The 26,123-nt window shown below is 36.3% G+C and overlaps 1 protein-coding gene across 2 annotated transcripts in view; it reads right to left on the bottom strand.

Moving 5' to 3' along the window:
* Positions 1–26,123, bottom strand: part of COG6 (component of oligomeric golgi complex 6) — a 48,402-nt gene that overhangs the window by 8,501 nt on the left and 13,778 nt on the right. For both annotated transcript variants that reach the window (XM_065730293.1, XM_065730294.1), the window contains exons 6-16: positions 24,593–24,675; positions 24,302–24,372; positions 23,080–23,173; positions 19,876–20,004; positions 19,678–19,769; positions 15,653–15,717; positions 13,673–13,764; positions 12,163–12,280; positions 3,975–4,106; positions 3,300–3,467; positions 1,128–1,235 (exon numbers count right to left, since the gene is read on the bottom strand). In XM_065730293.1, the coding sequence (XP_065586365.1) occupies positions 1,128–1,235; positions 3,300–3,467; positions 3,975–4,106; positions 12,163–12,280; positions 13,673–13,764; positions 15,653–15,717; positions 19,678–19,769; positions 19,876–20,004; positions 23,080–23,173; positions 24,302–24,372; positions 24,593–24,675 (1,152 nt within the window). The remainder of the gene's footprint in view (positions 1–1,127; positions 1,236–3,299; positions 3,468–3,974; positions 4,107–12,162; positions 12,281–13,672; positions 13,765–15,652; positions 15,718–19,677; positions 19,770–19,875; positions 20,005–23,079; positions 23,174–24,301; positions 24,373–24,592; positions 24,676–26,123) is intronic.

The following is a 26,123-nucleotide window of genomic DNA, read 5'->3' as shown; positions in this document are numbered from 1 at the left end:
CTGGCAGCTGTCCAAATGGCCTTTGTGTTCCAGGATTTCAGAGGACGTTCTCCACCTCTTCATCTGTTTCTGGACCACGCTGAATTCTGCTCCCCAGTAACCTTACTGTGTTTACATGGATTACAACGCATGCATGCTGCCTCACCCCTCTAATGAATCCTGTAACAATCTCACCCCTGCAGCCAGGCAGTGGACAGACATGAGAGAAAATTACTACTGGAAATTCTATCCACATTCCATTAAACAATCTGCTTTGGTCTATTTGGTTTTAGAAGATGAGATAAGCTTATGAACAGGAAATCAAACTGAGTTACTAATTTCTGCACTTAAAATGGTTCTCTAAAAAGCCTGTTGATTCTGGGCACTTCATGCAAAAACACTGGCTAGAGAAAGAACAGAAAACTCTCCTACACAGTACCGCTTTCTCCAGAAATCACTGCTCTTCTCTTTCACAAAAGATCACAGGTGAAGGGAAGAGGGGGTGTATTAACAACCACCAGGTAAGAATGATAGTTCAAAAGAAACAAAGAGCACAAGCCTCAGGTGCTAGTTTTGAACTTGTTCTAAGAAATCTATGTAGAATCAGACTGTCTTGGCTCTAGAATAGGTATAGCAGTGAGTAAAATAGAAAAGCTACTATTAAACTCATCTAAAGTTACTATTATACTTGTATAACATTTTTTCATGGAACCAAAAAAGCAAATTGTCTAATGCATGCAAGATATATGGATATCACAGTGGGAAAGCAAAAGTGAATGGTACCTGCATGCTAGGTCCAATATGTCCTACATATTGTGGAAGGGGTACACAAACTCACTACTTGTGTTTTAAAGCCAGCTCCACTCTAACAATTTCTGCAGGATATTATACTACCTACACAACTACTCCGAGAACATATATGTATGTACACAGATAAGAAGCCAGAAGGAATGATGCATCCCAAACCTGCTAGGCTTGATGTATACAGAGCGTGAGGAAAATCTATACTTACCTTAGTCTAATAGTTCTATTAAAAATAACAGTTTTTGATTTCACACAATACTTAGTTTGCAAAAATAACAATGCCAAAGTTCTTCTGGTTGGCAGGTACACACTACCTTCTGAATACAACCAGTACATAATCTTACCTGTTCTGGTTTGTGTTGCTGCACAGAATTATATATGTAACTTAGACCAGCTCTAGTTAAGACGTAGGAAGCTTGTTCATTTATGAGTGTATCTAAATGAGCTTCAATCTGAAATTTTAAGCATAAGATATTTACAAAATTTGCATGAAAACATAAAACAAACTCAAGTTAAAATGTCTAGAAACAAAAACAAGAAAAGGAAGATTATTAATAAACAGGGGAAAAACACAAACACATACAGCATAATTACTGTATCCATTTACATCTTTGATATTATGAGGAACCAGTAATAAAATTACTGGTAATTCTTTACAGAACAGCCTAACTTTACTGTATTAGTAAATTCAACAGCACTAAACATAAAAAAAAAAAGAAAGCTCTTACAGTTTTTTGAAAATATGTGATAAAAATCATTCAGCTTACTGAAAATATCAAAACTTATCAAAAATATTGACAACAAGAGTGGCAGCTTTACAACAAACAACATGCAAAAAATTACAGTCTCTCGAAAGGAAAATGAAACTAAAACACAGAATAGGATCACAGAATCCTTAGAGTTGGAAGGGACCTCTGAAGGCCACCTAGTCCAACCCCCCTGCAATGAACAGGGACATCCATAGCTACAGCAGGTGCTCAAAGTCTGATCTAGCCTTGCCTTAACATCTCCAGGGATACGGCATCAACCACGTCACTAGGCAACCTGTTCCACTGCCTCACCACTCTCAATGTAAAAGACTTTTTCCTTACATCTAACCAACCCTCTTTTAGCTTGAAATCATTTCCCCAGTAATCAGAAAGTAATAATCATTTCCCATAATCAGTAAGACTGCCATGTGTTTAAAAAAAAAAAAAAAGCTGACTGAAAGAACAATAGACACTTAATTACAGAAACCTAATTAATAAATCCAGTCACAGCAAAAGTAATCACTTTTGTGTAACCTGGGAAGATTTGGGATTAAACATATTTTTACAGATCACTGTTCCATATTTATTTCTCTTCTAATCTTAAGGAAAATCTAAAATTCATAATACATCAAACTCTAGTAAAACATAAGACTTCTATGTTTGATATTTAAAAGCACTCACATTTTTACTTTCTAAAACTGTTTAGAGAAATGCACTTTTTACAAATCAACAGGGAAATCTTAATATTTCAATTTGGAGTCTTCAGGAGTTTTGTTTTTTTTTTCCCTATGAAAAATGCTTCTTACTTAATACACCATTCTACCTTCACTTTAATCTACTTATGTATAATCTTAAAGGGTTTTTTTCCAATCTATTTCTGTATTCGCAGAACACTTGAAGAAAGCAATTGGTATTAAATGCATAACCTTCAGTTCTATTGCTTATTTTAAGAATAAATCAATTGCAACGTTTACTGTGAATAAGAAGCTCTGATAATGGAGGTTGAAAATGCCCCAGACAGTTTGGTGAGGTTTTCTGTTTGTTTCCCAGCTAAAAGGTGCTAGAAATTCTAATTAGGAGTAGAAAGGGAAAATGGCTCACAGCCAGTCTTTACTGATGCTTTCACATAAGAAGTTGAGACTTTTTTTTCCCCCCCATAGTCTTCAAGCTCCAAAAACTCTCCTGAGAGCTATTGCAGAGATTATTCTTATGTAGCAAAACTATAAATGGCCATGCCTAAGTTTCTTCCAAGTGAATGGTTTATAAACTACATTTCCATTTTGAAACGGTACCAAACACTAACCTGCTACATTAGGTGAAACCTAACAAATGAGAATGGAAGGGTAAAAAGGAGCACTGAAGGAGTGACCTCAAGTATACTGTACTAACACCCCATAGGATGAAACAGAGCCAACTGTTTCACTGAGCTTTCAAATTCTATTTGCTTCAATTCACACAGTTTTCAAGTGAACCAGAATAATTAGAATGACTCAGAAAATTGAAGTTTTTATTGATATGGGTTTATCTGTGACTAAAATAAAACTTTCCTGATGCTTTTCTGTATGTTTGAAATAAAGGATGCTGCATGCCGTCATCAGCTCTGCAACTTTTTCTAGGCTTATACTAAGAGCCCCACTTATCCCATTTTCTTTAGAATTGATTCAAAACAAACAGTCTTATCGAAGATAAATATGATCTCATCACAACTTACAGTCCGCAAAACAAAACAGTAATAAGTTTATTTTCAGCTGGGCTTGTAAGGCTCACCTGAAACTGTAACATTTCTAGACGTTTGTCAGTGAATTCAAAGAGAGCCAAAGTAGTCTTCATCATATAAAGTGAGTTTACCATGAAGGTTGCCATGTCAGCTGTGCCCAAATTACTAGCAGACATAGTACACATCTGTAACAATGGATCTAGCACACAAGACAGAACCTAAAATAGAAAACAGAAAGAAAAAAGGGAGGAGAGGAAGGAAATCATGTCACATGAGGCTTCTAAGCTCATTCTGTCTCTATCATGTATTTATTCTCCAAAGCAGAACAAAGAAAAATGAGAGTTTCCAACTGTGAAAGCAGTTTTCTACTGGATTTGTCGGCAGGTGATCAGCTACCATAGTGATGGGAAAAGTACAAAAACCTGAGAACAGATTCTAACCTAGCAGGAGGAGGAGTAACACAGATTAGATAATTGGCAATTGTGCAATCTTGATGGAGTATTTACTTAATGGAGTAGTAATTGGATAACAGAATGTAGACACTGTGCTAAGAGTAGCACTCCATACTGTACTGTAATTATCCAATTAGTCACCATCTTATTCACACTGAAAACTTGAGTTTGGAAGAAGGCTCCAAAATGGGACCAGAAGAAAAAGATTAATGGACCAAGACTAACATAAATTTGTGTATTGCCCCACCCCTTTCTCTCAAAACTCCTTTGTACCTGCACAAAGTCAGCCTGACGGGCATCCAGAGGAACAACAGATGAGTCATGAGATGCCAGAACCTCTCGTAGCAAATTAAGTGTCTGATTTAGTGCAGAGCTTGGGCCAAGATCAGGAGGAGGGAGCTCAACCTAAAGAACAAGATAATCTGTTCATTTTCTTTCTTCTACATACATACTATATGTATATATGTATTTATTTAATTCCATTTACAGCAAACTTCATCAAACCTGGTGGCACAAATGCAACCTAGTAGCAAAATTACATGTAGCCATGCAGAGAAAAACCTTAATTTGACACTGAAAAAGTCTAGCACATTTCAGGTAAAAACTGCCTAAAACTTTTCATCCCGTTTGGTAACAAACAAGCAAAACCAAATTTCTCCCCTCATTCAAAGTAAATGTATTTTATAATCTAGAGAAATTCAAACGCTACAGTTTCTGGTAGTAAAATATATATATATACATATATATTTGCTAGATTTGGTACCAGAGAACAGTCACACTGCTGGCACCACTGAGTTCACTCAGAGCAAGGCTTCTTGTAAAGTCTCCATAATGTAGCACTAGCAGAGCTCTGGGAGATTAAGGTCATACTGCAACAGTTGAATGAGATCATCTCCTTGATAAGGCTGCCAACCCCCACCATGCCAAGGGGCCAGTATGAGAGCTGCAATGGGCAGCAGTAGACACAGATGCAACAGTCTTTATTAATGCCTCCTAAGTTTGTACCTTAAATTATCAGTATACAAATGACCTGAACACAAACTCAAGTACATATATAAAAACTGCAAGGATAGTGTGAGCAGTGGAATGCAAACCTACCTCAAAGATGGGAGAGACATGAGAATCACAGATATTTAAAAACCATAAAGAATACACTTTCTGAAGAAGAATATAAAGTTTGTCCAGTTCTGGGCTCCCCGGTACAAAAAGGACCGGGATCTCCCTGGAAGAGTCCAGCAGAGGGCTACAGAGATGATAAAGGGCGTGGAACAGCTCCCTTATGAGGAAAGGCTGAGAGACCTGGGGTGTTCAGCCTTGACAGAAGAAGACCCAGATCCACATCTATAAATATCTAAGGAGTGAACTTCTTCCCAGTGCAGTGACGGAGCAGTGGCACAGCTGCACAGAGAGGTGGTGGAGTCTCCTTCTTTGGAGACGTTCCAGACCCGCCTGGACGCCTACCTGTGCAACCTGGGCTGGGGAGCTGCTTTGGCAGGGGGTTGGACTCCGTGATCTCTGGAGGTCCCTTCCAACCCCTACAGCTCTGTGATTCATGTTCTTCAACTCACGGAATCACAGAAATAGGTTAAAATTCTATAACATTTTTAACACAAGCTCACATACTTAAGCAGGTAAATACCAACTGTATCATTCATAAAATGTTTACAAATCTAGCGTATCTCTTTTACCCAATCACAACCCTCAAGCTCCAGTAGGGACACAGCTAGACCTTTCTGTCTACAGTGATGGCTTCTGATAAAACCCCTTCTCCCTCTTTCCTGCCTCCTGCCTATTGAAAGGGAAGCACAAGTCTGGCTAGGTTATGTGGGAGTAAGAAGATCCCAGGAATGCAGAGCAAGTGAACACTTGACAGCATAATCTCTTTCCAGAAGGACACAGGGAGATCTAAGTTTGGCTCTGTCTGGGACTAGCTTCTGTGACTCACTCAAGGTGTGTAGGTGCAGCAGAAATGGGCAGTATTTGCAAATCTCTTAAGTCTTCTCAGTAAGAAAAGAAAGCAGCTCTGGATGGTCCTTCCACTGCCAACATGCTCCATATCTGTTGCTAAAACAGATCAAACAAGAACTCTTTTGCATCTTTCTGAACATGAAGTGTTTCTCTGCACTCATTTTCCAAGAGATAATATAGTCAATTCGAGGAACAGTTGTTCAACATAAACAGCTAGAAATTTTAAACCAACATTCTCCTAGCAATGAAGTAACAGCGATTCGGAAAGAAGCACTTACTACTTGGTGCTATTAGTAGCAAAGTCTTCTGAAATTTACAGCAGTGAGTGACTTTCTTCTTGTTTATTCTTGTTATATTAGGGGTATTGATCGTGCCCTGAACACACAGTTCTCAGACCTGAAATGGACCGTGTTCAGGGATATTTTGTCATTAATTTGAGACTAGAGGCTGATAGGGCTTTCACTTCCAATACAAATTCAGATCATGGCAACGATAATTTCGGACCTCTTTACACAATTACAGAATTTTTGTCCCTTCAAGCAGATGATGGTCAGAAGCCTCTAAATTAGCTTCAACTTTCATTTAACCTGTTCTTTTGAAGTTCCTCATTCCCATCTACAAGATAGTAGACAACATTACTGGAGAAGAAAATACTAAAAGAAAAGAGGTTAAGATCTTTAAACTCTATCTGAGCTAGCTTAAAATTCCTGACTATCTTAGAGGTAGAATTATTAGTAAGTTTAGGGAAAATCAAGGCATCACTACGTTCATTCTGTATTTATGCATGAATGTAAGGTTTTTTTATTTTTCAGAATTAAAAAAGAAAATTTTGAAACAGTTACAGACATTAATTTGTGACAGCTGAATTGCTATTCTAATTTAAATAAAAAAGTGATGTCCTAAATATTTTATAAAAAATTATTACAAGTAATGCTATTTTCAAGGAAAGAGATCTGCTGAATTCTGCCTTTGAAGCAATTGATTCACACACAAGCCAAACAGGAACTAGCTAAAAAATTCTCAAAGAATTCAGTGGTAGTCAGTTCAACAGTAGTAAAATGTACTCTAACAATACCAAGAATCTAATGAGCTTTACTGAGCAGTTCCGTTGTGCCAAAACTAGCCTGGTTGGCTGTTCATCCATGCAAAGAAAAAAATTCTCGTTTTGTAAACTCTAATTCATAATACAGAAATTTAATTCTTCTAGAATAGGTTTAGCACAAAAGGTTGTATCTTCATTTAAGCTTTTCAGCTCTGAAATGCCACTCAGTGGGGGATGATTACTAAGCAAATTATCTTGCATAATTTTTGTTTATATTAAATACAGTTATTTCTATTAAGTACTGATACAGACATTAAGGAGAGCTGCACTGTTAGTAGCCCATATGTGTACCTGCAAACACTGAAAATACGATATGGGTAACACAGTCAAAACTATATACTACACTTCCTGAACATAAGAAAGTTACCAGTACTGAAAGACACAGACTTACTGGAACAAGACCAGTGAAGGGCTATGAAGACCACAAAGGCTCTGGAATATCTCAAACAAGGAGAGGTTGAGAAAACTGGGACCATTCAGTCCTGAGAAGAAGTGGCATAGGGGGGATGTTATCAATGTCTATGAACACTTCAGGAGAGGAACGAAGAAGGAGCCAAGGCTCTTTTCAGTGGTGTCCAGTGACAGGTTAAGAGGAAACATGCACAGACTGAAACACATGAAGCTACCGCGGATTTCAGTGTAAAGTTAGTTAAATGATAAATGCACCATGAGGTTCTGCAGTCTCCAGCCTTGGAGAAAATCAAAACTCCATGGGACACAGTACTCAGCAACCTGCCCTAGATGACAGTTTGAACAGAACGGTTGGACTAGATGGTCTCCAGAAGTTCCTGCAAACCACATCCAATCTGCCATTCTGTGATAGCAGTGTTAAACAAAACAAAACAGTAATTTTAAATACACAGAGCCATAGAAAGCACTATTCAGAAAGACAAACAAAATGCTGGTGGCTTTCTGAAGGGCCTACTAGGCTTTTAAATTTGACTATTAAAAACTTCACTAGCATGAAGGTAGAGACAAAGCACTGAAGGCAGATGCTTCATTGCAGAGAACGAAACAGCCTTCACCAGAGTTGAACAACAGCAGCGTAAGAAATGTGAGCACACATCTTACAGGACAGCTTAAGAGTGGCTGTCCTAAGTTCTGAGCCCTGTCCAGATCCTACAGAGATAACCACAGATTCCAAGGTAGAATGCCCAATGGCATGCTTGTCATCTCAACTATCTTTATGTTGGACTGGGAAGAACAGATGACTGAAAAAATGCTTTCTAGCTCTGTTTTTTTCAGATGGATCCTTTCAGACCATAACACCACTCAGACCACAACACCAACCTATCTCATTTCAAGCGTCCCACGGCTTGTTTTCCAGAAACCTAAGAGGTTTCATTCTGATGGGAACCAAATTATGAGGAAGAAGTTCACAGCTATTCCCATGCAATGCTTTAATATCTCTTCCACTAACAAACTTAACAGATTATGGAAACCTAAGATTTAATTTGCATACATGTAGTATAAAAAGAACAGCATTAAGTAACACTTTGGCTACTCTACTAATCATCATTATTTTCTTTAGACAGCACCTGACAGGTTATCTCAATTTAGTACCCTTATGATACATTACGTTTTATTCACTTCCATGTTCTAAATTATTCTTTCATTTAACAATTGTTCTGGAGTATTATCAAAATGAGACAGTAAGGACAGATGTGCTTGAAGATTCCTGTATAATTAGCTGCTCTAATAAAACATGCTGGTGCAACAGGTTGGTTAAAATGCCTCACCAGTGGACTCACAATTCTAAACACCAGTTCTCTCAACATGAGACAACAGTTCAATCTACTCCAGTGTATTAGGTGCTTTGAACTTTGCTTCCAGTTTCACTGGAATGGTTTCTGTTTTCTGGTAGCTCCGATTCAGTATTCTTGATTTATCGTAATGTGTAAAATGGCAATCTGCACCAGGTTGTTTTTAATTAAATTCAGACAGGGAACAATAGAAAAGGAACCCTAAATCCCTAAGTTTATCAGTGCATGGTCAAAAGAAACATTAAGGACTGAACAATAGTTGTCACTAGCACGGTTGTCCAAAAAAAGCTATAAAGAAACAAATACCAACAAGACTTGCAAACTGGGGACACTAACACAGGGCAAACCCCATTCTGGTTGAACAACAAGGGTGTTCTAAGTCAGAAAACTAATCACTTTGTTACCTGAGTTAGAAAGCACAGGAAAGACTGCCCCAACACTGCTTCTGAAAGATAAAAGCCCATAAAACAATGCAAGGGAGAGGCAGTGTTTGTAATAAAAGCTGGCGCTCTGAACTTTCAATGTGAGCTGTGATGCACAGCCTCTGTGTAACACCAGAACTGAGCTCTACACAACCTGAGAATGGCACTTAAAACCGTGAAAACAAAGTAGCTTTGGAATGACTGCAGCCAAGCTTCAGAGCAGTTATTCAAGAAGAGCAGAAGCCAAAGAGACTTTCTCATGTTTTGCCTTTCTTTTGATAAAAACAAATGTAAATTCTAGCAGTACAGATTTCAGATTCGAAGGAGCCACCTGAAAAGCGTGAATAAGAAAATGATAAAAAGAGATTCTCAGAAGGATGAACGTGAAGTTGTGAGAACTGCTGACTACTTTATTTTCAGATTATAACCAGAATACTTGAGGTTTTCTGATGTAATTAAAAGAATGTTCATAAGAAAATGCTTCTGAGCAAGTAAGTCAGTAACCACTCTGAAGTAACTAGGGACTTCCCTGTATCATCTATAATGATGATTTGACAACCAAAGAGGGAGGATCCTGATCTAAGACTGCCTTTAAGATTTCATATAGTTTTGTGTCCGTGGAACTACTCTTGCAACACGGGACTCTTTTTCAAAAATAGATGTATACTGGAAGCTGCTTTCTTGTCCTATAAAGAACAACCTGAAATCTCAGTTTCCCTTCACGCTTCAGAAACAAAATGCCAGGCAGTTTGAAGGCAGTTTTCTTCCCAGCACAATCAGTAACACAGGGAATTAGTTTTTCTATGGTAATGAGGACGGAAACATATCTCTCTCCTGTCATTCCTCTTCATTCAAAGGAAAGGGTCTTGACGAATTAGCATGCTTAGTGAAACCTGCTTTGTCTACAAAGTAAAACCTGCTTTGTCTAAGAGTTTTGCACATTATTTCTATTTAACAACAAGTTTTGCTTAAATACTACTCTTGTCTATCAACTATAAAACTGTAGATACCAGAAAAACATACCACATCAAGATGCAATAACACATCAGTTTAATCTAGACAGCTGTCCCCACGCTACAGCACAATAGCATTTGCACAGGGCTGAAGAAATACATCAAGTTACAAATTCACCAGTAATGATGACTAAATCTTCTGGAATTCAGTAGCTACGAGCAGTAAATACAAAAACACTTAACATTCTCTCTAAATGAAATACATATTGTAGAACTGGTCTCTATTCAAAAGTTTTGCTCGTGATTTCTAAGTTATTAGTAACAACTGATGATACTGAGAGGATATTATCACAAAAATGGTGATTTAATCAAAATAATGGACAGCTGATATTCTTTGAAACAGGCCTGTGAAAAAAAATATATATTTATACTTTCCGGACTGCAGAAGTGAAAAGTAATTTACTAATTTTACAAGTGAGCATTCTCTTTGTGTATAACACATCAGCAACAAAGCCATCTGTAATCATATATGTAAGAACAAAGGTCTGTTTTCCAGTACTTTAATTTTAAACTAAAAAAAAAAAAAAGGAAGTTCTGGAAATAACTGCACTGGATCCATAGCAAAAATCTGGTAAATACATTGGACTATGAAGAGACGTCTATTTATGTACTGCTGTGGCCTAAATACACATTAATAAGAAAAGACCTGGGTGACAAAAAGCAACTTAATGATTCCTCAGTATTTACTAACATTGCAACTTTCATTGCTAAATTAATGGACACATACGAAAAGGCATATGAGCTGGCTATCTGCAAATTTAAGAGTAAACTAAGTAACAGGAGAATTAAATTTAAGTTAAAGTAAGGTTTTTATCTCACGAAAACAAATACTTCTCTGGGTGTAATTCAGCCTACTAACTTTTGTTTTTGGGGAAGGAAAACTAATTTTTGTCACAAGGAGATAGAACATGATTCTATCATTTCAGAAGTCCACTCACAAAGGAAAATAACATAAGGTGATTCACTGGACTGCCCAAACTCTCAGCTACAAGACCTACACATCAGTACAGTAAGAATTCTTCTCATGTGTACTATTAGCCAGTTGTTAATTCCTGAAGGACAGATTCATAAATAATTGCAGATGTCTTTGTTACTTTGCATCTAATCAACTGGGAGTCTCTAAGTCTTTGACCTCCATCATACCCTGAGGATAGATTGTTTAGTGCATATATGCAATGTAAAATTGTCAATGTCAGATTTAATTTACAAAATGTGTTTGTGAGAAAAACGAATACTTCTGACATCACACAGTAGGCTGGTATGCCAATTCATTATTGTGAATGGCTTGCAGTGAAGTGCCATTGAAGGTAGCCATACATTCACCACCTTCATTTAAAGTCATTAAACACAAATTCAACTCCAACAGCAGTGTCTACAGCCAGTCACATCCAGGCTGGAAACTGAGGGGACTAAGCAGTCAAAGTGGATTACAATACCCTCCCATAGTGACTACATGTGCAGCCTAACCATTTGCTTTCATTTTGCTGAGATCTCAGAAAGCTGAAATTTAATTGGTGGATCCACCAACAGCAACCTGCTACGAATACAGCAGGGAGAGTTTAACAAGAACTGTTTCAGGTACTGAACAATGGCAAGTTCATGGAAATGAAGCTCAAAGCAAACACTGGGAGAAGAAAAGATATCAGGGAAGCAATGCTGGCTTTGGTGCAGTTGTCTAGTTAACAAAAGTATATTCTGCTTCTAACAGCAACAATTTTCGTGGGTTTTATAAAAGACAGAAAAGGTCAAGTTTTTCTTTTACTCAGCTTGCCGTCCTGAGATTTATTTCATAACTTCAAAAAAGGCACTATTTACACGAGTAATTACTGATCAGATGATGCTGCAATACAAATTATCTAGCCCAATTAGCTGACCCTGCGACTAAGGGAAATTTCAGCATTAATTTTTCTGTTTGTCATAGATCTTACAACTATGTAAACTGCTCTGCTGCTCTGTAAACAAATGCAGCTAATAATGCTATTTTTAGCCATATTCACTGACACTAATAAAATATAAAAAAACAGACATGCAGGATCTTTATTTTTAAATTGAATTCTACAGCCAGCACATAGAAATAAAAAAATTATCAATTTTAGGAAAAGTTGAAGTCTAAAACAGCCATTCGTCTAATGATAAAAGGAAAATGAAAGCTTGAGATCTTAAATATGAAAGATGCATGATTTTGAAACAAACCTTGTCCATTAGTTTACTTGCATGAAGACTCAGGCTGTTAAAGAATATCTTCTTACTCAACAAATGCATTTCTTCTATTGTTGTCAGTAGTGTGGCTGCACTGTTTCCTACAATACCACTGAAAACAAAACAGAGATTAACTACATGACAAGGTCAGACACTTTAGAAAGCATTTCATATACAGAGTTTTCAAAGTCGAAGACGTAGGAATTGTAGGAACAGCCACACTGGCTTTCAAGAGATATGCTTATTGTCTGTGAGAACAAGCACAATTAACCATGCTATCAAGCGGATATAACTTTTATGTATAGCCTATCTGAAGTTTAGCACTTTTGTCTAATGTAAAAATACTTCTGAGCTACAAAAGTGGCAGGTAAAAAGTTCACTGCATCATAATAGGGCTAATGCCTGGCGTGATTTTCAGAACACAATCTTGTCACATTTAATGGGCCACACGTCATATGTCATGGATTTCCTTTTATCAATCAGGCATGCTTCCTGTATACAGAGGTAATTATTCAGCTGACAGGAGATACTTCAGTGATCTTCAAACAGTACATCGCTTGCAGGAGAAAAAGCAACAGGTAAGACTGCCTCAGACCTTCCATTTTAACACTGCATTTTCAGTTGCTTTATAACTACTGGGAAACAGACTTTGGAGACAGAAAAATGACAAAAATCTTGCAGCTGTTTTGACAATAAGAATAGGAATAATTTATTCTTTTTCTTTTATAATACTGAGCAAAACGTAAGTCCTGTGTGTGTTCTACCAGAGACCTGTAGTGCCACCACACTTGAAGAATTTAGATGCAGCAGTAGATGCTCAAGAACCATTTATTCCATTCTATCCAATTCCTAAACACTGAACGTGAGCTCAAGTCATAACACGAGTGACTCAGATTCTCAGCACTTCAGTCCAGGGCTGTGGAGGAACATTTTCCTACTATTGTTCTTTCTAACCAATATCAACTACTGCTAACCCTAAGGCCACCATCTATAAAAAACAGTGATTCTGATTCTCCACCTGCTTCTTTGTTCTTGGGGGCACCTGAAAGTTGGGAAGATGACTGGTAAACCTTGAACACCAAGATACAGCATAAAGCAAGCACCTTGTCAGCAGGAAAATGCAAGTGCTCTATCAGAAAATGTGGTAACCAAACACAGCTATTAAAGGAAGAAAAAATTAGAATTTCTAGAGAGAATTTAATTTAATTCTAGCATTTTCTTCACAGGGACACCTGGCTTTGTCACCTTAGATGCTTTCAGTAGTTTTTTAACATACTATTGGCATCCAGATAGAGAAGTAACAGAATATCCTTTATCTATTTATCAAATCGATGCTGTATTCCAAAGCAGACTCTGTATGAAAAGTGACAACAAATGACATTTGCTTGGTACCATGCACGTTTCTCTTTGATAGTACAGTACACAAGGCCAAGAAAACCCTTCCTAATTCTAATCATTATACTTAGAATAAAGACATCCTTAACAAACTTCACATTTTGCATACCTGATTGTATGGTGGTAGAACTTGAGAAGATTAGAAATCTTGTACAGTAGAACTGCTCCTGGCTCAGCAACAATCACCTGCTCAATCCTAACCTGCAGCATAAGCAGAAGTCCTTCCAGTCATACACTCTAAAAGACAATCTCTATCATTTTATGTATAATTTGATGCTGACTTTTGAGAAATAAATTAAAAGGAAAGAACAACAACAACAACAAAAACTAACAAGAGACAATGCCATCTTAACTATAACTTTTTGCTTGAACCAATGTATTTCTGGGGTTGCCAAGCCTCTGGGTAGAAAACAAGCAGCTATTTCTAAAAAAAAAAAAAAAAAATCCTTAAAAAATTAAATTAAATTAAATTACCCCCTCACCACTAAATATTCCCTTATAGGTTTTTGTTGCAAATTGTTACTGAAAATTTCAAAATACTGAGATCATTTTATGAATTAACACCAGTACATACTGGAATTCTCCTTAGCACTGAACAGAGCACAAGCAGCTGCAGAATCCCTAAACAATAACCAATGATCATTAGCTTCATGCAGCAATTTGGAATATTCAAAGCATTAGGCATTTTTCCCAAAAGACAATATTTCTCCTGAATTAATCTCTCCTTTACTTTAAGGAGATATCACATATCTGCTCCCGGTATGTAACTAGATATTTTTATAACTAACAAGCAGCTATGTTGACTGTTTATCTCAACCAGGAGATATTGGTTACACAGACCAAAACAGTACTGACTTTCTTTACACTTGGACAGTTGATGTCTTGTCTCCATGGGACACACAGTCTCAATTCACCATAAAAAGCTGTCCCAAGGTCAAGTTCTGGGCACTCATGAAGCAGTGTAAGTCAGTGACTTATCAGTGCACTATTCTCCCACATGCCTGCGTGAAAGGGCTACATACAGACCACCATCCAATCTCCAAGTTATTTGTCTGCTGTTCAGTGGAGCACAATGTGCAGCAGTGCCTTCTTGGCTGAGCCAGCTGCAGAGAGAATCAACTAAGATTATGCTCCTTTTGCACTCAAGTTGGAGACCAAATATGAAGAATAATTTTTGACTCTTATTTGCAAAGCTCAATGCACAAAGTTAATTTCAACATTCAGCTGTACTTTACTCTCCAATTCCTATGTATGTACAGAAGCATACATATATACCCATTTTCTTTGTTGCATAGAAGGATATTTGAACAGGGGTATATTACTGAGTACAGTCCCTTGGACAGAGTACGGCCTGAAGAAATCTTAAAGCACACTGTGGAACTAAAAATGGTTGAGAAAAGATTGATAACTAGGAAACACTTCTCACTGTTTCTTTCAATACAAGAGCTAGAGTTACTAAACAAGAGAAAATCAACAGGAGCTGAGTTTTCAAAAAGCCTGAACTTAATCTGTGCACTTCCCTCTTGCTAGATATGTTATGAACACCAACGTTTTATACCAACATGACACATTCATGGAAGAAAAATCTACTGAGGTCTGTTAAGTACAAAGACAGAAGCTACAGTTCAGTAAGTCCTTAGTAAGCCCACAAACAGTTGAGGAAACTATTCTGCAGGAGTATCTTAACACACTTCCACAACATCCTTTAAGAAAATAACATGGGCACTATAAAAAACAGTACGAAGTTAAAATGTTTTTCCATCTGACCTACTACATCTGTTCCCATATTCTGATCCCAGAGCTAAATTTTTGGTGATAAGTAACACTGAACTTCAGGAAAAGCAAAACAGATCAAGACACAGATTTAATATCCTGGCACCTCTAACTGTATGACTGTTTCTAATTAGACCATTAACTACATACCCATGAGTGATAGAACCCTTAATTTTGAAGGGCGTTACAATTCTCAGCATTGAGAATATAGTTTTAACCAAGGAATGATGACAGTACAGTGTAGAAATGTTCTGAGAAAAAATAACAGACTTTGTTTCAACATATTTAGAGCACTAAGAAAAGCAATATACCATACCTTTAGAGGCCTGCAAACACCTTCTGTGATGTGCCCAACTACTTCTTGAATATTTTCTTCCACACCTACAGCGAATGCAAGCACATGCTAAGATCATGCAAATTTCTCTTTTCCTCAAGACTATAAAACAAATAAATATAAGAGCTACTCCTGCATTAAAAAAAAAAACAACATTATGAAAGGCATGTTCTTTTCTTCATGAGACTAGCTTGTATCTCCACTGAATTTCAAATCTAACCATTAAGAAATGGTTGTATGACAAAACTGTCCTGAAGACTCATCATTACCTTATGCTATGCAATTGCTCCCTAGCACAACACAGTGCCTGGGGATTTGAGGGAGAAGAAACAAGAGGAAGAAAAACGTTTTAGCCAGAATCAGTCACAGAGATGCTCAGCATCAGCACTTCCTGAAACCAAAAAATAAACAACCCAACAAAGGGGGGCACTGAGATGCTCAAGGAGCAACAGTACGTACCATTATGAAAGGCCTGAACTGCAAATATACACTTCTGAGAGTGATGTGCTCATGGCATTGTTATAACTTACATCACGTGTACCTCCAAACTGTATTGTACCATACCATTAGCAAATGCTTCCTTCCTAGCAGCAGTTGAAACTAATCTTTCAGAGAACAAACTATATACGAAAGAGAATATTGCCCTGTCTTATCATGAAACACAAATTAATTGTTGCATGGCAACCACTGCTGTCATAAATCAATCAAACTGAAAGCAACAGATCTTCAAGCTCTCACTTCAGTAACAACTTGGAATAGATTTATGGAGACAGCAATAGTTTAATTCTAATTTAAAACTTGTCAACAGGAGTTCATCTTCCGATGGGACCCATGCAATGAACAGTAAACAAATTGACTGTGATAAAAATCAGGCGACCTGAAGCTGTATTTTACAGATCTTATTTCACACTAAAAGAGATTACCTCTCCGAGAAAAAAAAATATAGAAAATTAGAGACATGTGACAATGCTTCTTTACATCAAGACACATGAAAAACCACATGAGAAGAAACAACTAAATTCAGTATGGTGCTCATAGCTAAGAACTTCAACATTCTAAATCAGTAAGGTCATAAAAATATGTTTATATATTTAGGTATTAACACCAGGGAAGAAAGCAAGATTACAAACCACGAGGTTCATGGCCTGTTATGTCACAGGTAACTCCCCAGCACATCCTAATAATTCACACATTTCTTTGGTAGGAACAGCCACCTTTTTATGGTTCATCGATAAAACAAGCACATCTTTGCAATCATGTTTCTAAACCAGACTGACTCATTAACAAGTTCTTGGGTATGAAATTTTAGCTGCAAAAATATACAAGTTCAAATAGCAAGGAACATGGAATTACAATTTTGGTATATCATATGCTTGTGCCATCACATACACTTTCAGATCCAATCAGAGTATTTCAGACTAAGCAAAGAGCAAAAAGAAATCTTCCAACACAACTGATTATATAAGCATTGCCATTATTAGCAAGATGCAGTGACATGGAAGGATTAAACAACTCTTAAGAGACTCAAAATCACTTTTAGGTCCAGTACAATGCAAAACCATTTACCTATTCTGAACTTTACAGTGCTTAAAATTTTAATGGCTTTTTTTTTGACCAGATAAATTTCCAAGGGCTAACGTTTGCAAGCTTATAATTTTAAAACTTTTTAAAACTTACTCCTAAGTACTTAGTTATGGGATATAGATTCTGTTGTCTCTAAAGTCAAAACAGTGAACATCTCTCCAAAATGGTACTCACAGGCCTTCTACCGGGACCCAATCTACATCTGTCTCCATCCACATTTTTTCTTTTATAAAGAGAGGGGGAAGATTTTTGTGTCAGTGCAATTCACCACCTTCTCCATAGTCCTGAAATTATACAGGGCTTATAGGACAGCTTAGCAGTGATATGAACTCAGATGTCCCTGACCTAAAATAATAAATGCACTTCCCCCTCCAAAAATGATTCAAACTGAAAGTGAAGATAAAACATTGGACTAATTTAGTACAGGTTAAGATAGTATTTCTCTAAATTTCACCTTCAAAATCACTCATACTCTATGCTAGTTGCTTGGTCTCCCTCTGCAGGGAATAGAGAAGAACAAAACAAAACACTGCTGATGAAGTCTTGAGAAATGCCTATATTGGAACTATCTTTTGTTAGGAAGATTAGCCCTGTGCAAAGCAAATCACTCTCATTCTCTCTAACCACATATCAACAAGATGTCCACTTATAAATGGACAAGTTAAACTAACTTAACTTCTGCTGTAGCCTGTGCAACCAGACACCTGAAGACTGTGCAACAATATAGATGATTCACCTCAAATTTCTCAGTACCACACATACTGTAAACAATCATTTCTGTACAAATTTGTACAATTTGTGATCTGCTTTTATATGAAGCATATAATCTCAATCTATTTAACCGGAACCATAAAACTGCATTTCACACTTAAGGGTTCTTGCTAAATTCAGTGGCATCCTGTTAAGTACTGTTTCCTCTTACAGATTTTATCCTACAACCATACTCATCATCAAAATTTTTTCCCAGAGAAGCAGAGGAACAGTTAATAGATGCATCCTTCAAGGATTTGTTGGTTCCACTGTGAAGGTAAGAACCCCACTTTACTTCTTCTGAAAAGCAGGCAACAGTGATGTCAAAGAACAAAAACATTTGTTTGCTTATCTTTTTGCTTGCAAGACTGAATATCTTGTTTATATTGGTCTCTTGGAAAGAAGTTCTGACCTGGTGATTTTTTTCTATTTTTTTTCCTGTAAATATTTCTATTCTCTGTATTCTTAAGTAGTTTACTCTGACTTATGGTTAAAATTCTCTAAATACATCTACTTAGAAGGTCACAGCATCTCAGCCTGACATCCTGCCAGAAGACTGAAGGATTTAATAGTTAGACAAAGCACTGCACAAGGAGGTAGGACAACTTCAGAATGGAATAGAAGACCGGGCAACAGCACAGCCAACTGCAGAACCAGATGCAGAACCATCCTGTGTGGCCAGCTTTTCCTGAAAGACTCCATAGTTACAGCAGAAGCATTAGATCAGAATTGTGTTTTTTTCCCTACCATATAACCATCATGAGGCCTACTTTATTCTCTCTCTGAGATACTTCCAGTAAATTAAATCAACTTCTGTAGTATGCTGTAACTGTGGTTAAAAAACAACATTCCTTTTTAGTTTGATTTACAGTTCCTACTTCTTTTAAACAATCTCCTTGCTCATATACCTTTAATTGCAAAAGCCACTTTGTATTTCCAGCAATAAGGAAAATGAGAATGCGTATTAACTTCAAATCCCAAAGAAGGACTAAATTAAAATTCATGATCTGGAAAACTCACCAAAAATACAGATCAAATGTAAGCTCTTGCACAAGGTTTGTTACTAAGCAAATCAAATACATTCACTCAGTTGTAAGTCTCTGGCTGAAGCTGTGGAGGCCAATCCCATTACAGCTTTTACAGAAGTTCTCAAGTTCAATGTACTTAAAAGAGAAAAGCTGCTGAAAAATCTGCATGAGAATCTATAGTTTCATTAATAAATGAATATTTTTATTAACAAGTGATATATTTGTTATCATAAAGCTGTATTTACAGTGACTTACTTCGACCTTCAGAAACCTATTACTTGACACATGAAAATTTCCTTACTTGTAGCATGGAAGGAACAGAGTAAGGAATAACAATTCTCAAAAAAAAAAATGTTTTCAGAGAGATATATTTAAATCTTATGGACAATTCTGAACTCTCAGTTACAGCTCAAAACATCTCTGTAAATTTAGTGTAAACCTATTATGAGCATAGGAAAATGAAAAGAAAGCAAATTGAAGTATTCTTTTTTGGTAAGGACTTCTGATAGAATGCAACCATATGTTATTCTGAAGTTAATCCCAGTAAAATGAAAACTTAAACTCTCAAAGCCTAAGCCCACTCTTAATACTTCTTAACTTTCTTTCTTATCACTCCTTAATATATGTTTTGAAATCTAGTAGTACCTTGAATAGTTACAAGCTTCAATATAGCTTCCAGATGTTCTTTTTCAGAAGCTGTAGCTTGATGCAGCCAGGCCAGCATGTCTCCTACATACCTAAATAGAGAGAGAAATTTCTGCGTGAATCAGGGGTTTATAGTGTGAGGGATTCAAAGTGTGAAGAGGTAAAAGGATTATTCCTTATATGTTCTCAGTACAGTACCTCAGAGGATCATGGGAGTGCATTTCAATAGGGCGGGGAGTACCTCCCAGACCTCCTCTAGTCAGAGCATCTATAAAGCCACGGACTACAGCACTCCTTCGAGCTGTTCCAAACTCATCCAGAGTGTACCTGTTACCAAAACATGAAAATGGGTAAAACAAAGGTCACACTATCACACTTAATCTCTTCAGTTTTACAGTTAGTACAAGTAATCACTTCTATAGTTCTAATAAACTTGCACCAATCCTTCCACTATACAGCTCTAAAAACTTCCTGACGTTATTGACTCTATGTAACAAATACTATAGATGGCTTTTCCTTGACCCTTCCATTCACTTACCATGCACAAATAAAGAAATGAAAAAATCATTTCCACTTTTGTACATATAAGCATGGACTGACAGGTCTAGGACTCTTGTTCACATGTGGCCCACAACTGAAGACAGAAGAAGCAAATTGTTGCACCACAACACAAAGCTACCTCCTTCTAGATCATCAGATGATTTGTAGCTACAAAGTTATTTGCACATAGTTGTTCGGTGTCAATCAAATGAATCTAGTTACATATTTAAAGCATGGATAATTGTAACTCAGTGCGTAAACTCAAATGGCATACTGGTAATAGAGAAGGTACCCAGAAGATAGCACAACTCGTTCTTGAGAAGGCTACTTTCCTGCTGGGGATAAAGCATAATAACAACTGATGGGTGGGAAATGAACACTGCTAACATCCCTGATTTATCCGGTTACTAACAGGACCTCTGAAAGCAATGGAACAATTACTTATTTGAAAAACAGAATTTAAGTATTTTGAACACGGTCCACAAATTACAAAGAGGAAAAAATAAAAAAAGACAACAGCATATTTTCCCAACATAAAAGAAGAAATGCCAAAGAGTAGGCTTGGTGTCACTTACCCGTGACACCCAGCAGCTGAACAGATATAAAAATAAAATAATAATAATAGAAAGCATGTTACTCACTGATTGAAATTAAGTAAGCACTGTGCTCACAATTAGACAGATGTGGAGGACAAAATACAAAGGGAAATAATACACTGTGTCATACATGTTTCAAGTTACATTCAATTTGATTTTTCTTATGCTATAAATAGTTCAATGAATCATCTATGTTTGCTCTTTTTTAATGTAAGTTACTATTAAAGGGGGGGAGGGAAGAATCTTGAAGTTTCTTTTTCAGTATATTTCTTACAACATACTTGCTTATTCATAGAGTAAAGATCTGCTTTATTTTTTAAGAAGAGGTTGATAAAAAGCCTTTAAACAATCATTAATTACAAAATTTATACAGTTACATATGAGAGAAATACAGAATCTGCTGACTGTCCACAGTTCAGGAATAGCAGCATTGCAGCAAAAAATCTCCAATCTTAGGAGAAAGTGGTTAAGCTTTCCTCCCCCCCAATAAACAGTTATGTAATTGCAAATACAGCAGTATAATATAATATTGAGATTGTAAGATCCATTTGATTTGAAACCAGCAGTTAGTAGTGATAACTTTGTTTAAAAAAGAAAAAGCAACTCATTTTGATTTTGGTCTCAGAAAAGTAGGGTATCACAATGTGAAAATCCTACAAGCATAAAAACGAATTAGTAACAATTATTTGTTCTAGAAACAGACTATTTATTATTATTTTGGGGGAAGAAAATAACATTTAGATTCTTTCCAGTCCTGTTCCAAATTTCCAAAAACCCAGTAAAGTAGTAATAATCATTTGTGAGGAGAAGAAGGCGGCAGTGGAAAAGCTTTGAAAATCAGGGTGGAGGATGGACGAGGAACACTGCTTTGAGCTATGAGTCCATGTATTATCTACTAAGCAGTTTTCAATGTTTCTGTTAGAAATACAAAGTAAAAGCAAAGTGAAATATATTTTTCAGATCTGTACTTAGTTTCCAAAAGGTCATCCATGGTACAATCTTTCTGCCACCCTAAAATTAACATTACAAATTCTTGTTTACTTATTTACAGCACCTCATTTCTAAACTGTTCTCAGCAGTTAGTATGTACAAAGGTACAGGTCATCTTTAGATTGAAAATACAAAGCATCAGTACTGCACTTTTGACAAGAGTAATCTATGGTGAGAGAGGCATGGTTCCATCTTCTACACTATCATTTACTTCAGCCATTCTGGGAGAGAAAAAAAGCACCCTATCATTTATTTATTTATTTATTAAACTTTGGTAGCAATAAGAAAGAAATTAGGAGAAAATGTCTCTTCCGCAGATTCATTTTAAACTGGACAGCTGTGGGTTTATACAGAAGGTATTTTTAGTTTTTGCTGTTTACAGTCAGTTTTAAAAAGCAAAACTTCAGTTTCAAGAAGTTCCAAAGTAGCATCATTTAACAAAATATTTATTGCAGAAAATACAAAATGTATTTACAAAGAATCCTATAAAATGTTGTGAATGACCTTATGCAGCTGTAAGAAAGAATTTTAAAAAGGGCTCTCCAAACCCTTGCCACAGCCTAACATACCAGCTGGCTGCAATGTGTGTAAGGAGCAAAATCAAAATAAAACCTCTGAATGAAAGAAGCTAAATGTACCAGAGCTAACAGTAAAACATCATCTCCTCAGGTATAAAGCCACTCCAATAAAAACAGTTCTTAGAGTGCCACCTCGTGGTTGTCTACGAACTACCATTTAATTTACATTAAACAGTCCCTTCAGCAAATTCTGAACAAGAACTGAGAACTACTACATAATTTAAGCACCCCTATGCTTTGGAAGCCCGTATGTAGCAGCTTGTCTTCCATTATAACTTGTACAGTCACTATTAAAAAAATGTTCCCATTATCAGAAGCGCTTCAGCAAAAGCTAATCAATTTTTTCACTTTGGAAATTTAAATGAGACAATTATGTGCTTTGGATAGCTCGTTTTCTCTACAGAAAAATCCTGCAATGAGAGTAGCAAAAAGTTACAACTCATTTAGATATAAACAAGAAGTCTGTCGTTGTATTTATGAAGCAAAAAGTCTGGAGAAGTTCAACATCTACTACGTCATAAGTATGTCAAAGAAACTCTGAATTTTAGAGAATTTGAATATGTTTTTTATTATGTTTTTCAAATGTGATGGAAGACTAAACTGTCACTATCATTAATATTGCAAATAATGGCAGTCTTCAAGTTTCATAGGCTGAAAATACTCCTTTTTATTAGAGATGGTCATGAACACTGACTTACTTGTAGAGAACAGGTCTATCTTGTAAGGCTTCCATGGCTTGAGCAAGAACTGGAGAAATGTCACATGATTCTTGTGTTAAAGTCCTGCATTCATCTATAAAATATCAATAGAGATAAAAATGCCTTTACACTGCAATATCTTTAGTATTTATCTTTAGGCTGACAAACAAGAAAATGGGCTACAAATTCAAAGGTTTTTGATTTGAAGCCTTCAGAATATGCTACCTGGTCTTTGTTTGTATTAATGCAATTAATTTCCCCTCTTAAGTACATCGCTGCAAAATGGATGTCCATCACAAATCTCAATAAAAGTGAAAACTAAAGGAAGCTTATTATCTGCTTGCACCCATGTACAAATGTTAAATCATTCAACCATGAAAATTCTGTCAGGCTCCTTTATAAGAGACTGACACATCTCAGACAAATTACCGAGAAAAAAAAATGGAGCAAGCATTTAACCACGCTGTGAGGATGTTCTGTTTCTTTGTTTTTGCTTTCATTTTAATGACATAACTATACAATCCTGCAAAGCCCACGCAAGAATGTCGAAATCACATAAACTAAATCACACAACACCATAATCATGCTGAATTTTTGTTAGGATGAAACTGCAACCATTATCTGAGAATTCAGCACCCACTGAAGAATAGCCAACAAATTTAATCTCCCTTTGCACTAGCTATTTGCACACCTTTTGTTGTCAGTGTCTTGAGAGAAGTAATCTAAAAGGATCTACATTTTACATTACTGAGATGTTACATTTAGCACTGATGCCTGAATCCAGAAGAATTATGAAAAAATAATCACCTACAGTGACTCAAAAGAGCATCCTGATAAAATAAGTCGGCTTTGTTTGTTTTTAATAAGCCACTTCTCAAAAAACAGAACTTTCCTGTGACTAGTGACAAAACAAAATGCAATACATTTAGCAAATTCCTAGTACTATCTAACTGTAATTACTGTTCTTTGTGGGAAGACATCTAAATATACAGATACATAATATGGTTTTCCAAACAGATGAGATTTGACCAAAAAAGGGAGGCTCTCCAGTTAACCATTCGGTTCACAAAAGCTAGCTTTTAGACAAATCTTTCAGCAAGAACGAAACTCAAAGCCTTGCTAGTGAGTATTGGAAAGGGTTTTTGCTGAGTTCAATCCACATCAAAGAATTAAAGGAATAATCACCATCATATTTATACACATAAAAGAATCTCAGTCCTACTTTGAGTCCATCTGTAAAGTCGCTCATAAGATGTCTCTTGCAGTAAAGCCATCTGTTCCATAATTTCCAAGCTACAAGACAGAACATTTTTATTTGCAAACCGTATTTCAGGTAGTACTACCAGAGACATACAAAAAGTACCATTATTCAAAATATGAACATTTAAAAATGTTACCATTCTTCATTTTGATGTGAAATATTCCATAATGTCATGAGAAGTAAAGAACAAGACTCTGCTGTAACTTCTGTTTGTAATTAGCAAAGATTATCTTGCATTTAAGTAACACTCACCCTGCTCTTTGCTGATTTGTCCGGAGGAGAATCTTGACATCATCATGAATTTGCTTTACCCTTCCCAGAGCCTTGAAAAAGTCCTACACCAATAAATAAAATAAACACAGGGCTAAAAAAAGGCAAGTTCTCATTTACACCTCTAGCAGTTTATATTCCCGCTTTTAATTTCATTTTCATGTTCCTTGCAGGTCTGTGTTCCTAGTGCTGCTGGTAAATATAAGCTTCCTTGCCACTCTTCATCTTTCAATCCATCTCAATAGCCTTTGGACATCTGTTTCTCCCATTACATCACTCTTTTCTTCAACAGTTGGTTGTTTTTTTTTTTTTAAATAGTTGCCAAGATGTGTTTTTAACCTGTCTTGTAGGTACTACATATAGCCAATACTACATATTGTATTGTAGTATTACTGGTATTAGTAGTACTACCTACACCCACTTGGGGAGATTTTGAGGTTATTACTATGTATTCCACTATCATCCCCTCATTAACATTAGCAACTAAGGAGTAAAGTGAAACATTGTAAAGTACAATGATTACATTTTATTTTGTTTTCATATAATATGATGACAATCCTTAAGAAAAATTAAGCCCTTACAACATACTGAACTGAGGATTTCCAGCATAACATTTCTATCTCAAATAAAGTATCACTGCTAGTGAGTGAAGAAAAAAACCTCTGTAAGACACTGAGGTTGGAGCAAGAAGGTTATTTTGTTACTATTTTAAAGCATTAATGGAAATCTACTAACATAACCTCTTATTACAAAGTCTTCTTTCAAATATTATAAAGGAGACTGGAGATTGAGATATAACTGTTTCTTTTGTGACTTTCATACAGTTTGCCTCAGAAGAGTTCTATCTGTTTCAAGTCACATGAAACTACTTTTCTATATATGAAATAGTCAATTGATTTAACACACTGACTTGCACCAACTGTGTTGAAGACTGTGTATCTGTAAAAAACCAGAAATACATCTAAAATCTCCCCAAAACAGAAGTCTAACTTTGAAGTTGTGTACTTACTTTTTACCTAGGCTAGAATCAACCAGCGTGCTTGAAACTTTATTACTGAAGTTTGCAACTTAGCACAGTATCACACAAAGTAGCAGGGTGATGACTCTATCTGTTACTTTTGCACATTTGTTAGACAGGTCCAAATATCAAAAGGATTAACCCTGGCTCTGCTGCAAACCAAGCACTCAGTAAGTAGCATAGTGCTGCTGTCACTGTTCCTTGCTATGCACTTTTTAGAAACCTGAATGTTGTTTCATGGTAATAGTTGGTATAAAAGCATACAGCAATTACTCAAGCACACAATCATTTAACACATTCCACTGAATGACTTCATTAGCATTGCTTATGGTTATCTGTTTCACGACTTTAATAATGCTTGAACTGGAAACAGGATGCCTGTGGAAATGAGATACTATGTCTCAGCAGGTAGTCCACATTTAAGCGAAGGTTTCTATGCAATTACAATAATAAAGTCTATTAAGTATACTCAGTTCTCTCATTATTCAGTTTGCT

The sequence above is a fragment of the Cyrtonyx montezumae genome, unplaced genomic scaffold (assembly GCF_038088225.1).
Source record: "Cyrtonyx montezumae isolate F1298 unplaced genomic scaffold, pur_monq_1.0 scaffold_12, whole genome shotgun sequence".
In the NCBI taxonomy this organism is placed as follows: Eukaryota; Metazoa; Chordata; class Aves; order Galliformes; family Odontophoridae; genus Cyrtonyx; species Cyrtonyx montezumae.
The sequence above is the reverse complement of the archived record's forward strand: the minus strand, read 5'-3'. Positions and strand labels throughout refer to the sequence as shown.